The 13885-nt window shown below is 52.0% G+C and overlaps 7 protein-coding genes across 7 annotated transcripts; 2 read left to right on the top strand and 5 right to left on the bottom strand.

Annotated features, from left to right (window-relative positions):
* Positions 1 to 155: 155 nt before the first annotated feature.
* CC77DRAFT_946495 (DNA repair endonuclease XPF) lies at positions 156 to 3045 on the bottom strand (the record flags this gene model as incomplete). The annotated part of the gene is made up of 2 exons (XM_018535088.1): positions 156 to 2951; positions 3001 to 3045. 2 exons carry the CDS (start codon positions 3043 to 3045, stop codon positions 156 to 158), a joined length of 2841 nt encoding a protein of 946 aa, XP_018381025.1.
* Positions 3046 to 3342: 297 nt separating this feature from the next.
* Positions 3343 to 3849, bottom strand: CC77DRAFT_946314 (hypothetical protein; the record flags this gene model as incomplete). The annotated part of the gene is made up of 4 exons (XM_018535070.1): positions 3343 to 3473; positions 3523 to 3634; positions 3689 to 3761; positions 3812 to 3849. 4 exons carry the CDS (start codon positions 3847 to 3849, stop codon positions 3343 to 3345), a joined length of 354 nt encoding a protein of 117 aa, XP_018381024.1.
* Positions 3850 to 4722: 873 nt separating this feature from the next.
* On the top strand, positions 4723 to 8367 carry CC77DRAFT_453197 (hypothetical protein). The gene is made up of 3 exons (XM_018531743.1): positions 4723 to 5437; positions 5528 to 8092; positions 8149 to 8367. The coding sequence occupies exons 1-3, from the start codon at positions 4939 to 4941 to the stop codon at positions 8277 to 8279; spliced, it is 3195 nt and encodes a 1064-aa protein (XP_018381023.1). The 5' UTR covers positions 4723 to 4938; the 3' UTR covers positions 8280 to 8367.
* A 57-nt stretch (positions 8368 to 8424) lies between these two features.
* CC77DRAFT_973265 (glutathione S-transferase) lies at positions 8425 to 9313 on the bottom strand. The gene has a single exon (XM_018535877.1). The coding sequence runs from the start codon at positions 9190 to 9192 to the stop codon at positions 8455 to 8457; it is 738 nt and encodes a 245-aa protein (XP_018381022.1). The 5' UTR covers positions 9193 to 9313; the 3' UTR covers positions 8425 to 8454.
* A 152-nt stretch (positions 9314 to 9465) lies between these two features.
* CC77DRAFT_946432 (hypothetical protein) lies at positions 9466 to 10628 on the top strand (the record flags this gene model as incomplete). The annotated part of the gene is made up of 2 exons (XM_018535084.1): positions 9466 to 9609; positions 9849 to 10628. The coding sequence occupies 2 exons, from the start codon at positions 9466 to 9468 to the stop codon at positions 10626 to 10628; spliced, it is 924 nt and encodes a 307-aa protein (XP_018381021.1).
* A 240-nt stretch (positions 10629 to 10868) lies between these two features.
* Positions 10869 to 12035, bottom strand: CC77DRAFT_999316 (hypothetical protein; the record flags this gene model as incomplete). Its single annotated transcript, XM_018536562.1, has 1 exon — positions 10869 to 12035. The coding sequence occupies one exon, from the start codon at positions 12033 to 12035 to the stop codon at positions 10869 to 10871; it is 1167 nt and encodes a 388-aa protein (XP_018381020.1).
* Positions 12036 to 12568: 533 nt separating this feature from the next.
* CC77DRAFT_1024956 (phosphotransmitter protein-like protein Ypd1) lies at positions 12569 to 13481 on the bottom strand. Its single transcript, XM_018525974.1, has 2 exons — positions 13310 to 13481; positions 12569 to 13216 (listed from the first exon to the last, which is right to left on the bottom strand). The coding sequence occupies exons 1-2, from the start codon at positions 13465 to 13467 to the stop codon at positions 12907 to 12909; spliced, it is 468 nt and encodes a 155-aa protein (XP_018381019.1). The 5' UTR covers positions 13468 to 13481; the 3' UTR covers positions 12569 to 12906.
* Positions 13482 to 13885: the final 404 nt, after the last annotated feature.

Here is a 13885-nt window from a genome sequence, read left to right as displayed (position 1 = left end):
CGACGAGTGCATTTGGCACGTCTCCTTTTCCACGATTATGGGTACTGGGTACCTTTTTACATGCATCATGGGATAGAGGAATGATACATCCATAATCTTTGTCCAAAATTCTATTTGCCAACATCTTCATCCCAGAGTCTATACTACCCGACAAGCTAACTAAAGTTCTGCCACTGAACTTCTTCATACACGGAGCGATTCAAGAACCTATGGATCCTCCTCCCAACGTCCGTCCCGACCAACCAACAAATTTCCCTCTCTTGCATATTTGCCACCTCATAAATACTCTCACTCTTAAGCATCAGTTGCGAAACGGCATTCTCGTTGATCCCCGGCAGCGCCCTCAACATATCCTGACTCGTCTGGTTAAAGCTGCGCATCTCGTCTCCACTTTGATTCGGATCAAGACCCAATTGCACAGCCTTTAATGGATCAGGTTCATCTTGCGCCTTCTTCAGCTCAGAGAAGATCTCGGCCGTCTGGTAAGGGCTGCTACTCCATATTATCCTCAAGCGGGGGAAGGCGAGCGTTAACATGACGAGTTTGGATTGGAGATCGGGTGTCGTCGCCGACGCGTTGGCAGAAGCAGCGCTACCAGTTGAGAAATCAGTAAAAGGTTCGAGAGTAAAAGACTTGTTTTGGTCAAACTCGATGAGCAGCATGGGGTGTTTGTAGTGTTCCATCATGGACTCCACTTGGTTGAAGAGACGGCCGTTGGCAAACGATTGGATGAGATCGCGGATGGATTTCCGCTCGATGCAGATTTGGGGTGTGAGGACATAGTCGCCTACTGTTAACATGCAGGGCACGATGACAATAGATCGGCCGTGTAGCAGGGATGGGAGTGAGGACCGGAATTCTCGCACGTCGACGACGACACGGGGAGGTTCGGTGGTTGCGGCGAGACGGCCTCCTCCTGCTATCCTGGTGTTGATCGTGCGGAGGAAGGACTCTTCTGGAGCGAGGTTCGCAGTCGAGTTCATTGTTAAAGCCATGTTTGCACGTTCTTTGATCAGCCGCGTAAAGGCGTCTTTCTCGCGACGGACGGCAGAGAGATAGCGTTGTTCTTCTACACTGCCCCCATAGTACATGAAAAAGACTTTTACCGTTCGGTCTGTATGCGATGACCGATATACTTCTATGCGTCGGATAAATGCTGCGTCGGGCTCATACATGATGACATATCGCGGCTTCGTCTCGTCCAAAATGTGTTCATCCAGATCCCCAGAGTAAGGATGTACGATAATCAGGTCGTTCACATCAAAGAGTTCATAGTAGGTTTCCATGTTGTCCAGGGGGTCGAAACCTACTTCGCCAGGCTTTTGTGCTGTTTCAATCTCAGAGGGTTCCAATTCAGCCATTAGACTAGCAATGTGGGCGTCTTTATCTCCCGCAGTACGGATGGCTCCCGTATCGGATCTCGATGGTCCTGCTGCAGCATTTCCACCGCCTCTGATGCGGCGCCGCTTGTTAGGCGGAGGTTTACCGGAAGTCTGGCGCATGCCGCTCTGAACATTCTTATCTGTACTGCCGTTGATGGCTTTCTGGTTCTCCGAGAACAACGCGGCACTGACTTTACTGAAATCGCGTTTCCAAGTAAGGTAGTTGCGTAGCTTACGCCGCATCATAAAGTTCGCCGATGGCTCGTATTCGTTCTCGTCCTCGTCTGGTGAACCCTCTGGCTTAACGTACATGGTCTGCAGATACTCTCTTAGCTGTGATGCTGTGCCCTGGTCGCCGCACATGATGAGTATAGAGCCGTTGGATGAGTCTTGCGGCGTTGGGTTAAAGTAAGCATCCTGTTCAATCTCCTGAAGAATTTCTGCGAGCTGCGTCCACTTGGGAAATTCTTCGAGCACTGGCTGGAGAGACTCTGGTACAGTAGTCGAAGCATTGGCTAACTCAGTATTGGACACCTTGCCTGTGTATACCCTTCGCTTTGCGGTGGTGAAGATGGTGTCAGCTGCATCTAGGAAAAGCCATGGAGATTGATTTTGCTTCGTTGATCCCGGTGGTGGCTGCGAGGCTGCCAGAACAGTGTCGAGATACTTGTTGAAATTTACCGCATCATACGTAAGAAGCGCGTGCAGAATGGTACGAAGCAGCGACAAATCTCGGACGACCTGTCGCGTCTTGTACGTTGTGCGATGCCAGACGGGATCTAGTTGACGTCGGATAATCTGATCGAAGTTCTTGTGTAAGGCACTGTCTACGTTCCAGTCTTCCACTTCCAAGCCTGGGTTCGCTTTCTTGAGCTCGCTGATACTGGCCTCAACGCAGGCTAGTACCGCGTTCTGTATGTCCTGCATAGCTTCCGTCATGGGCACTTCCAGCTCAATAACTTCAGCTTTCTTACGTCCTTCGAGCGAGTTTGCGACTGCAACGTGGAATCTGGGGTATAGTGCTGGTTTCGTCAAGAACAGGTTCTTCATCATGTTGGTGAGCGGAGCGAATCCAGTAGTGAAGGGCTCCGGCGTATCCGAGAATGCTTTCAAGAAGCCTGCCTTGTTCTTCTGCCGATAAATCCTCAGAATGAAGGCTTCCAGAGATGTCGCAACAACTCTTTCAGCATGTAGTACCACCACACCCGTCACCGTCTCTGGATTCAGCAGTCCAGACAGGAAGTCTACAATGAGGATGCGTGACGTTATACTAAATATCCCGCCCTGCGCATACATCTTCTCGCGCGTTCCAACGCTCATCAGATCGGTATTGACTAGACTCAGCCCACGACACTTGGGCGCATTACTGACTGCCGCATGCTCGGCCAACGCCTCGCCAATCCACACATTCTCGCGATCGTCGGCGCCAACGAGTAGTATCAGGTTGTTTCCGGCGGCATCGTAAGAGTGGAGAAGGTTCGTGACTATGCGCAAGAGGCCGAGGCCGCGCGCAAGGAGGACGAGCTCATCTTCCTCGCGCAGTTCGTTGAAGATGTCCTGTTGGAACTCCTATGATGTCATCAGCACGCTGTACGCAAATGTTATAGGTTGAGCATACGAGAGGCAACGAGAGCTTCACGGGGGCTTGCGCATCGCTGGGCATTGGGTCTTGCTCCGACGGTCGTGGTGGGGCGAGATGGAGGTTTGGGGTAGATGCGCGTTCCAAGCTTCGCGAAACCCACTCCAGGTCACGAGATCGACGCCTCGCTATAGCACTGAAATTCCATCACGTAACGTCACTCCATAAACAACATATTTCACCACTAATATCCCGAAAACAAAACATTGATGTCTTAGCCTGTCTCGGATTTCAGTGAATCCCAGACCTTGTTTGGAAGCGTAGATTCGTGATACAGATAAATATACAATGGCGAAATGAAAGTCGTCTGGCGTTGACCGGCTACTTCGCGCTCTCTCTGATCTCTGCTTGCCTTCTCCGGCTTTCAGCAGCATATGCGTCCCGTTCCTCTCTGCGGAGCTGCTGTTCCGCCTCTGACCTCTTCGCATCCATTTCCTTCTGTGCAGCCCAGACTAATTCCGTTAGCGCGATCCTGGTGATGACTGCAGAAGAAATACTGACTTGGTTTGTCTGAACGCGAAGCCTCCTTCAATTGACCAACAAATGCGTCAAAGTCCTTCTGTCTCTGCTCCCTTCCTGCAAGAGCCTTCTTCTGCAGCTCCGGACTATACCTCTACACGGGATATAAGCAGCTATTTGGCGTATGCACGTGGCAAAGTATACATACCTTGAAGATTTCTTCCTCGGTTGGTGTAACATACCATACGAGCGCAGGGCCCCCTATGACAAGGATTGCGCCTCTAAGTTTAACATTAGCACACTCCCGTAGGCCTTCGTAAGGCAAACATACCCGGAGATGGCTTTGATATAGGTTGACATAGAAGGCATGATGACTTCTTGGTGATGTTCAGAATCTCTCTGAAGGTATCTTGTAAGTTCCCGTTGTAGTTGTGGCCTTTGTATCAGAGTATCGGGGTTGTTGGTGGAGTCTTGTGCAGCTAGAGTGGTGAAGTCGACGATCCACACAAGTGCCATGGATTGTTCATCGAACGAAGCTAGCTCGACGCGCCGGGAATCACGTGTGCTTGCACCGCCACTGTGGCTGCATCATCCGGCAGTGGGTCTCAAGTGCTTGCAGGCGGCGAACGCTTACCCGAGGCTGAGGGCCAGCGATCAGCATCGTCGTCTGCGCGTTCATTGGTAGGCTGTTCTTGGACTGCATGATGTGTATGATCTCCAGCGGCTCTGCGACTTGGTCCGTATAGGGACTGCGTGACACAGACTAATTGGGTTGTTTTGCGCAGGGCTGATACTGATCATCACGTCGATTTCCCTGTCACTCTAGCTGACGGTGTTACTCAGGTGTCATTCGCAAATGCCTCATTTAATCTACTCGCATGTGAATGCAATTTAACAACGACGATTCGCCTGCTCGGGAATCCCAGTCGTCCTGGGTTCGCGTTTCAAAGCCGAAGGAAGCTAAAGCGGGACCTTTTCTTATTCATTTCCTGGGTTGCACCAGCGCTGGGTGGCAGACTGGGTTGAAACGCAAGATCGAACTAATTAGAGGTCACCCCGTGTTTGAGGACGGCAGCGGCAGCCCCCAATTGGCGTTGCTTTGTAGAGCATGTGCAAGTGAGGATTCTACTATTGACATTCTTCCTTCAACACCTCGACTTTCACCTTTGTAAGGTCTTCCTGGTTCTTGGTGGCCATATGACCGTTCTTTGAGTTTGTACTACCCCTGTCAACTTTGCAAGCAACACACAGCCCGGTTCACAGCCAGCTCGGCCAACGGCAAACCCACGTCGACTACCAGCTTACGCTACGTACAAGCCTAACGAGCTCCGGCTCTAGAGAGATTGCACCCCAGGTGCCTTTAAGAGCTGCAGCCCCGCCGGTCGGACGCGATCACCATCGCTCACTAGCCTCTTCACAGACAGCCTCGGGTTAGGCTTCTCCGATAACGCCGCCGTCATGGCGCATCGACAACAACACGACAATTACGCGCAGCCGCAGCAGCAATATTACGACCAAGGAAGACCACAGCAAAGACAGCAGCAGCAATACCAGAATTACGACAACCACTATGACCAGCAACAATACTACGACTACGACTACGGCTATGACCAGGGCGGCAATGAGCAATGGAATAATGGCCATTATGACCAGCAGCAAGGAGGGTGGGGCAATGCGCAGCAGCAAGGAGGCTACCAAGATGTGAATGGGTACTCGAGATCAGCACAGCCAAATCAGGGCCGCAGACACCCGCCGCAAGACCAGTATTACCAGGAAGAAGCGTACAATGAGCCCTACTATCAGCAACCACCACCCCAACAAGGTCAAGGACGAAGACCACCGCCTCAGAGCCAGCGTCCTCCGCAGCAGCGACAGGATTCGCGAAGCCGACCAACAGGTCGAGGAAATGAACCGCCGTCCAACCCACAACAAGGACGTAGTGCGTCGAGACCACCAGGTATGTCCCCAAGTCCTGATCTTTCCACGTGGCGAGGACGGCATATTACACGTCTACATGACAACATCGCGTACTAATTACTGTCAACAGGCCTGGATCGTTCACTCTTTCAACCAACATCACCCAAGACTCTTGCTTATGACAACCCCTTTCCGACTTTCCCAACGCAGAAGTCGCAGCAAGGTGGCTCGAAACCTCTCGACCAGAGCATGGCACAAATGAACATCAAGGATAGCGGAGGACAAGCGAAGCCCGCGGGCTCATCTGGGCGAGGACAACACATGCCGCCTCAGAATCGAGGCCCACCACAGCAGAGGTCGATGCCTAATCCCCGGCAGGACTCAGGGCATTTTGAGGGCCAGGGCCAACGCCCTGTCCCTAACCGGATGCCATCTGGACAGCGACCACCACCCATGAATGTCGATGCTGGTAGAGGACAACAACCACATCGCACATCGGATCCCATGTCGCCTTCGAGGCGAGCTTTCGGCCCAAATACACAGCGATCTGCAACGATGCCTCATACAACACCAAGTGGAGGCCAAGGGGCCGGCTACAGTGGTCAGCAAGAATTTGCCGAGCCTGGTGCTGTGTCCGGCTACTATGGGCCTGTATCACCAGATTACATCCCTCCCAGGCCTTCAACTGCTGGTGGTGTGAAACAAAACGGACCTCCAATGCAGCATGGGCAAAGACCTCCCATGCCTCAGGTGCCACAACAGCAGCCACAGCCGCAATACCAGCCTCAAGCCCCGAACCAGCAGCAACAGGCTCACAGCGAAGAACAAGGGCTAGACAACTTTTACGATGACTATTATGGACAGGAAGACTCAGCGATAGATATGCCCAATTTTGATGCTATCCCGGAAACCAACAACAGGCATCGGAGAGGCGATTCAATTGACAACCACTTATCCCCGTCCCATGATCTGAGCGCTTACGCTCCGCCAGCTGCTTCTCAAGATATGGGGCATAATAACCCCCAGGGGCAGATGCAGCGAAGCCGGTCACAACCTGATCTCAACGGGCAGTATGCGAATGGTGTACACGAAATGGCTGCAGATGCCCCGCCAATGCCAGGTGTGCCAAGAGCAAACACCGGCTTTGGAGGACCCAATGGTTTGCCAAATGGCGTTCGAGGACGACAACCGCCTCAGAGGGGCATGGCGCCTGGTGGCATGCAGGGCGGACCACCTCATCAAGGTCCAATGCATGGCCAACCGCCCAATATGGACCCAAGATATGGGCGTCCTCCACCTGGGCCCCAGAGGGTCTACTCAGACGACACTACCTACTCAGAACCACCTCCGAACACAATGAGGAACTTCGCGTCGCCCGCACCCGGAAACCCTATCCAACGACCAGGAACAGCTGCACCCGCACCAAGTCGCAATCCGAGCGACCCAATGGGCAGAAGACCTGGTACTACTCAACCGCAGTCGAACCCAGATACACTACCGGCGCATCCAATGCCTGTACGACAAGGCCTCATGCAGCAACAGCCACAGGTACCGCAGCCCCAAGCACCTCAAAATGCAAGGCCACCACCCGTCAGACAATACAACAGTGAACCTGGGCGTGCCAGCTACGAAAGCAACCCATCCACACAGCGTCACAGTGGACAAGGTGCAGTGTCACACCCTGTTACCTACGATGAGCTCAACAGATTGCGCAACACATTTAAGCAAAATCCGGCCGATGTTGTTACGGGTCTGAAACTATCGAAAAAGCTTGTAGAAGCATCGAGCGTACTTATCGACGAAGGAGGCACAGCTGACTCTAGGACAAAGAACAAAAATCGCGAGAAGTTTATCCTCGAGGCTCACAAGATCATCAAGAAGCTAGTCAGCAATGGTTCCCCAGACGCCATGTTCTATCTCGCCGATTGCTACGGGCAAGGATTGCTTGGCCTGCAAGTAGATACGAAAGAAGCGTTCACGCTCTATCAATCTGCTGCAAAGGGTGGCCATGCTGCAAGTGCTTATCGAACAGCCGTTTGCTGCGAGATGGGCCATGAGGAAGGCGGTGGCACCAAGAAGGATCCCCTCAAAGCCGTACAGTGGTATAGACGTGCTGCTGCATTAGGAGACACACCTGCGATGTATAAGATGGGCATGATTCTCCTCAAGGGGCTCCTCGGCCAACAGAAGAACTTCGGCGAAGCCATCAACATGCTCAAACGAGCCGCTGATCGAGCAGATCGAGACAATCCTCACGCGCTCCACGAATTGGCACTCATCTACGAAGCGCAAACCGGCAATGAACGCGTCATACGCGACGAGGCATATGCATTATCGCTCTTCCACCAAGCAGCTGATCTCGGCTACAAGTTCTCTCAATTTCGTCTCGGACAAGCCTATGAATACGGACTTCTGGGCTGCCCTATTGACGCGCGCACGAGCATAGCTTGGTACACTAAAGCAGCTGCTCAGGAAGAACACCAGAGTGAACTCGCACTTTCGGGCTGGTACCTCACGGGTACATCTGGTATCCTCGAGCAAAGCGATACTGAGGCTTATCTCTGGGCACGGAAAGCAGCGTGCGCAGAGCCACCACTACCAAAAGCGCTTTTCGCCATGGGCTACTTCACCGAAGTGGGCATAGGCTGCCCACGGAGTTTGGATGAGGCGAAACGGTGGTATGGACGGGCTGCAGGTATGTTCCTAAAACTTTGTGTTATATTGCGAAGGAGAATACTAACCTTTTCATAGCGTATAAATTTCCCAAAGCTCAAGAGCGACTTGAAGAACTCAAGCGTGGTGGAAGCAAAGTCCAGATGAAGCGAGAACGTCTTAGTCGGACAAACCAGAAACAACAGGAGGAGAATTGCACCGTCATGTAAAGGTCTGTCGTGCTATCATCTGGATGGGTTTCTCTCTCGCATTGTTCATGTGCATCTGTTTAGTCCTGCTGGCGTTTGGCATGGCGTTCAGTTCCAAGCATTTACGGCGCTGCTGTTCTATAGTTTGCATCAAGCGAGTAAAAATATCCGCTACTCATTACCTGCGAGCGCTACTTCAAGGCAGTGGTTTTACGACTGTCGCATCATCTACAGCAATATCATCCATCTCCCTTGCAAACGCCTCAATTCTACCCAGTTGTCCTATGACATTCTTGATCAACGGCCATCTATCACATCCCAACACATATATGCCCCACAGCTGCGCCTGCAACACCTGAGGCAAAAGGCACACATCTGCCATGCTTACCGCATCACCCACACTATACCTCCCCCCGTACTTCCCCACCATCGTCTCATAAGCATCGAAACCCTCGTTCAGAGCTCTCTGTATGAATTCTCGCTGCCCATCTTCCGCCGCGCCAGCAACCTCTCGCAATCTCAATCCATTTCTCCGATTCGCAAAAGGAAACATATCTTGCGTCACTATCGCTACCAACTCTCTCACCCTTGCTCTCACCTCCGGTTTAGACACGGGCGGCAACAAGGGACAAACTGACGGGAATGTTTCATCCAAATACTCCAATATGGCTGTGGACTGCGTGATTACGAAGCGTGATTTGGTGAAATGTCCTGACGATGTTGTTTCTTGGATCAGGGCGGGTACCGCGCCGCTGGGGTTTATGGCGAGATACTCTTTTGTTCCGATGGTGGTCCTTGAGTACTTGTCTACGTCATGGGTACGGACGTTGGGTACGCGTTTTAAACATAGGGCGATGCGGACTCGGCGCGCACATGACGACCCTGCACGGTTGTAGAGGTGGTATGTCGAAGTTGTGTTTCGTGTTTCCGGCATCGTGAGATGTGTTGGATGTTGAAAATTCCTTGTCAGGATTTTTGACGAATTTTGTTCTTAATTAAGATGAGTAGTACTCTGACACCAGATCCGAGCAGAAACAATTGATTAGTCTTCTAAGATCGGCGACATGAGTGAAGTGTCGGCCAAGCCGCTAGGCTGACAACTATCTAGCGCCCGCTGCTACCTACCTCTACTGCACCTAGTCACCATTCGCGTCACGTCCCTCTTAGCTGTAACTTCAAGCCACGCCGCGCAAGTACAGGAGCCATCATGCTTCCACCTATCGATCCTACAGTGCTGCAACGCAATCCTAACTTTGAAATCTTGTACAAGGATCTTTGCACCCGAAAGCTCAACCCTAATGGCTCGACGAGAGATACGAAGAAGCAGCGCGTGCATGATGAAATACGAAAGGTAATGATACTCTCAATGTCGCATATTCAAGATTTCGAGATTCGTCCTCAATCTTTGCGGTCTCCTTTTGTTCGGGGTACTCAATGCATGATTCTGTGTTCTGTCGTTTATTTGTTTATGAAAGTTACGTCAGATCTGCTATCAACAGCTACTCTATCCTTCTGTCTTTTCATACTTCATTACTCTCATGTAGTTATGCTGTGTCCTTGCGTCACTCTTTCATGCTGACAGGAATCTAGACCTTAACCTCCGCCCTCACAACCTTGCATACAAGTCAAATCCTCACAACATCATTGTCAACCCTTCCATCAAAAGCTACGGATCTCCCACCAGACCTCCACGCGGTTATAGAGATTGTGACTGCGCAATTGAATGGTCAAATCTCAGCATCGGATCGAGACATCCTCTCCAGCGACATCGGTTTCTTCCATTCAAACATAGGTCTCATCGCCTCTGCTCTATCAACCCAACTCGTCACCATAGCAGACTACCTCTGCATGATCGCCTCCCCATCATCCGTGCCACCAATTTCCTCACTAGCAAATGCCGCCCAGACTCTTGAAAACTCCGCTACAGAGTCCCTGCCCAGTGACCTCCAGGCCGCAACTACGCATCTAACAAACACTCTAACAACACTACTAAACACGCACTCTACCCTCCTCTCAACCAGCATCAAAATCCTCGAGCAAACCCAACAAGGCGCCTTAGCCCGACACACCAAATCATCCGCCGAACTGCTCCAGACGAAAGCCATCTTACTTGGTCTACAGGCTAAGATCCATACTCTACTTCATCCTCCACCACCGGAATTTGTGGATGCGCTGAAAGAGTATAGGAAGGGATTGGGTGGGGGTAAGAGGGCGCTATGGGATCGGGAGGCACTGGCAAGGCGAGAGTTGGAGTTGTACGGGAAGGCTGGCGAGAAGGGGATGAGGGATTTGGCGAAAAGGAAGAAAGGCTTGGTTGAGGAGGCGGAAAGGATTGAAGCGGAAATCAGCAAGCTACAACGTGGAGAGTGAAGGTGGTATGGGTAAATTGGAGGATCGAGAGCGTTGTAGCGTAGGGAACAAGTACACTGCGAAGCCTATGATTGTGAGGTATGGCGCTATGCGCTCGCCCTGGTGTGTTAAGCCAGAACCAGGCATCTCAGTGATACGTGCCTGATCGTCTACCTCAACAAGCGTAGTACCACATCTTCCTTCCTCGAATCTACCATGAACCAGCACTGCAAAACATATATCCCATCTGACCCTTCATCACTAGAAGATTTCCTTTTCGCAAACAACCTCATACTGCTCATCTACCACTTCACCCTCCCCTTCTATCCCTCCACTCCAGATTTTCTTCGCTCCCATCTTACATATACAAACTCTATCCACTCTAACCCCTTCCGCCCAGATAAACCCCTTGTATTTCTCGATCAAACTCCTAGCATCAAAGCGCATCCAGCTCTTGCCATCTGGGCCATGGCCTTCACCGGTTGGACGTGGTGCTTCTGCTGTCGAGGCATCGGGAGATGCGGTGGCTTCATTGCCATCTAGAGAGCCTGCTGTGGATGCAGTTTCATCTTCTGGGTTGACGTCGTTGGTTAAGGTGTTTTGAGTGTCTTCGCCGTTGTGGTGGTGGTGGTGGTGGGGCGAGACTTTGTGTTCCACGTGCTTCAAACCATCTTTGAGTCTTTGGCTCTTGGGTCGCCCCCTTCCATGCTTCTTCGGCTTCGCGTAGATTGTGTTCATTATCGTTGCGTGTAATCTCAATGGTCTAGTATCCTCCACTAGCAGTCCCTTCTCCGTGAATTGTTCTCGCAAAGCCGCAGCGAAAGGCTGTAAGCGCTGTGATGGGTCTTGAGGCTCTGCGTACAAAATGCTTGTCTTATGTGGTGCTTGCATGGGAATCAAAGATCCGAGATTGATCGTCAAAGCGTCTGTGTCGGGCATGGCTGCTGCATTGAGGTTTTCTGCTATTTCGCCAGATTCGGCAGCCTTCTCTGCCACGCGTCGATGGGTGATGTCGCGAAGGAGGATGTGTAGGTCCAAGTCTTGCAGATTTTGCTTCACTTCTTCTAATTTTAGGGGAGAGAGACTCATTACTCCCAGCGTTAGATGCAACGTGCCAACTGGCCGGACAGCCTTTGTGGGTACCGGGCCATCATTTGCTAGATCTTCCTTGAATCTCTCCAGTCCTTTTTGCAGTTGAAGTTTGCTCGTATCGGTGACCAAGGGTAGGCACAAGAAGTGTGTGAGTTGTGGTTTCTTTGCTCCGCCTTTGGTTTGGTTCTTGTTACCTGTATGCTTTTGTTGTCCGAGCGATGGTGAAATATCTCTTGCTGCGAAGCCCTGCAATGTCGTTCTGATTTCGGTGTTGTCGCGCAACTTCTCGCCATCTAGGAAGTCATTGTATTCGCCTTTGGACTTCTTCTTGCCCATGATTGGTGATGTAGTATAGGATGCGGTATGAGAAAATTGAGCTAGAGTCGACTGTAGAGAATGACGGGCGACTCTGTTCTTTCGTTGGTAGCGAGTAGCGGAGTGCGCGATAGCAGTTGTGATAGTAGCGCCGCGACTGATTGGTCCAGAAGCAGCCTGACGCAGAATGGTCGCAAAGAGCATAAGAAGTCAGAAAAGTTGTGCAAAAGCGAGAGTGGTTGAACGAGCGGTTCGAGGGAAGAGAAAGCGGGCAAAATCAGGCGCGCCTCACTAAACGGCACATGACAGACGGCAGACCGGCAAGGCTACAAGAACGGAACCGAGAAAGGACCTTACGATGGAACCACTCATGGTGTTGACTTTTCTTGGGGTCTGGGAAGTTAGCCTATCACACGCCGTACCAAGTTCGGCAAAGGCCATGTGCAAAAGGTGACGTAGGTCCCGAAGGTGGGGTGAGTGACATGCGCCCGCCGCTGGGCGCTCGTTCGGTCCTTCACCGGTAGGGCTGAGGAACACTGGATGGCACATGTCTGCAATTTAGGGAACGGTTAACATTTATTCATATTCTATGCAATGCGATCAGACGGGAATAGAGAAGATTGAGGACAGGCTATGTAGAGTACTGTAATTTCCTCGCTGGCCCGATGACGACATGTACACAAAAAGCGTTCCGAGGAACGTGAGAGAGGCATGTCGCACAGGAAAAAAGTTCGTCAAGGTTGAGGAGTGGTTGTAGGGCGCGAAGCCGGAGTCAAATGTCGCTCGTTGGAGCGTACGGTCCGAGGCTTGGCTGCTACGATGCCATCTCCTTCAGCTGAGCGTGGCGAGTGCGAGATGGTTGCTCGCGCCGTAGCTCTGGCTAAATTGCGCCCTAGGCCTTTGCCTTCGCGGGCGGCTCTTCTTCCTCCTCCTCGTCGTCGCCTTTGTCTTGGTAGAACTCCTTCAGAATCTCCTTGACGTCGGTGAACTCTGTCTTGGCCTGCTTGATAATCTTGGCCAGGTTCTCCTGCGCCTTCTCCTCGGTGATGTCCTTTAAGCCTGCGTCGTCCTTGAGCTGGCCGTAGTGTTGGATCTTCTCGCACGAGTCCTTGACTTTGGTGAGGCCGAGCGTGGCGGACGAGCCCTTGAGGAAGTGACCTAGCTCGCTAAGCTCCTTGAGGTATTTGCCTTCCTTCTTCTCGCTGTTGTGGCGTTAGCCATCGCATTCGCCATGTGGCGGCATTGCGCGCGCAAGCACGCCATGGTGATGTCCGGGCAGACTTAGGGGCACTCACAGCTCCTTGTCCATCTTCTTGAAGGTCTGGTCGGCCTGGCCAAAGAAGTCGTAGACGATGCTTTTGCTGAACTCGCGCTCGACCTCATCCTCGTCCATCTCGAGAATCTGCTCAAAGGTGGCTGGGTCGATTTGGTCTTCCGCACCAGGGATCGACATGATGTCGCCGCTCTGTAGTGAATTTCTTAGGTTAGGCGGTTAAGCTATAGGCGCGTGTTGCGATGTGTACAGCAGGAGGGTTGACACGTGCGGAGAATTGCAGGACATGGAGGGGCGCAGGCAGGAGCAAAGCAGGTAATGGAGGGGCAACACGAACCTTGTCGTCGGTAACCGACATTTTGAACAAGACCGAACTGCAAATCCGGGAAACAGAAAGCCCTCTTCAACCTCGAGGTGATGCTGTCGACACCTTCGTGTACTGGTGTCGCAGCGTTTCAAAGACGTGGGCGCGACGGATATTTTTTCGCGCCTCAGTAGTGGACCGTGCGGCTGTCCGATTCACTGGCTGTGGCTGGATCTAGCTTAGTGAATGACGAAAGGGTCGGCCCGTTGTTGCTGTGAGCGCCGTTATTAGAGT

This window comes from Alternaria alternata, assembly GCF_001642055.1.
Source record: "Alternaria alternata strain SRC1lrK2f unplaced genomic scaffold CC77scaffold_25, whole genome shotgun sequence".
NCBI lineage: Eukaryota > Fungi > Ascomycota > Dothideomycetes > Pleosporales > Pleosporaceae > Alternaria > Alternaria alternata.
This window is presented reverse-complemented; position numbering and strand designations above follow the sequence as displayed.

Excerpts from the sequence above, each read along its gene's own strand:
- CC77DRAFT_453197 (XM_018531743.1), top strand. The coding sequence starts at position 4,939 with ATGGCGCATCGACAACAACACGACAATTACGCGCAGCCGCAGCAGCAA. Across the intron at positions 5,438-5,527 it reads TAGTGCGTCGAGACCACCAG|GCCTGGATCGTTCACTCTTT; the intron begins GTATGTCCCCAA and ends TACTGTCAACAG. Across the intron at positions 8,093-8,148 it reads GTGGTATGGACGGGCTGCAG|CGTATAAATTTCCCAAAGCT; the intron begins GTATGTTCCTAA and ends ACCTTTTCATAG.
- CC77DRAFT_973265 (XM_018535877.1), bottom strand. The coding sequence starts at position 9,192 with ATGCCGGAAACACGAAACACAACTTCGACATACCACCTCTACAACCGT.
- CC77DRAFT_1024956 (XM_018525974.1), bottom strand. The coding sequence starts at position 13,467 with ATGTCGATCCCTGGTGCGGAAGACCAAATCGACCCAGCCACCTTTGAG. Across the intron at positions 13,217-13,309 it reads AAGAAGATGGACAAGGAGCT|CGAGAAGAAGGAAGGCAAAT; the intron begins GTGAGTGCCCCT and ends ACGCCACAACAG.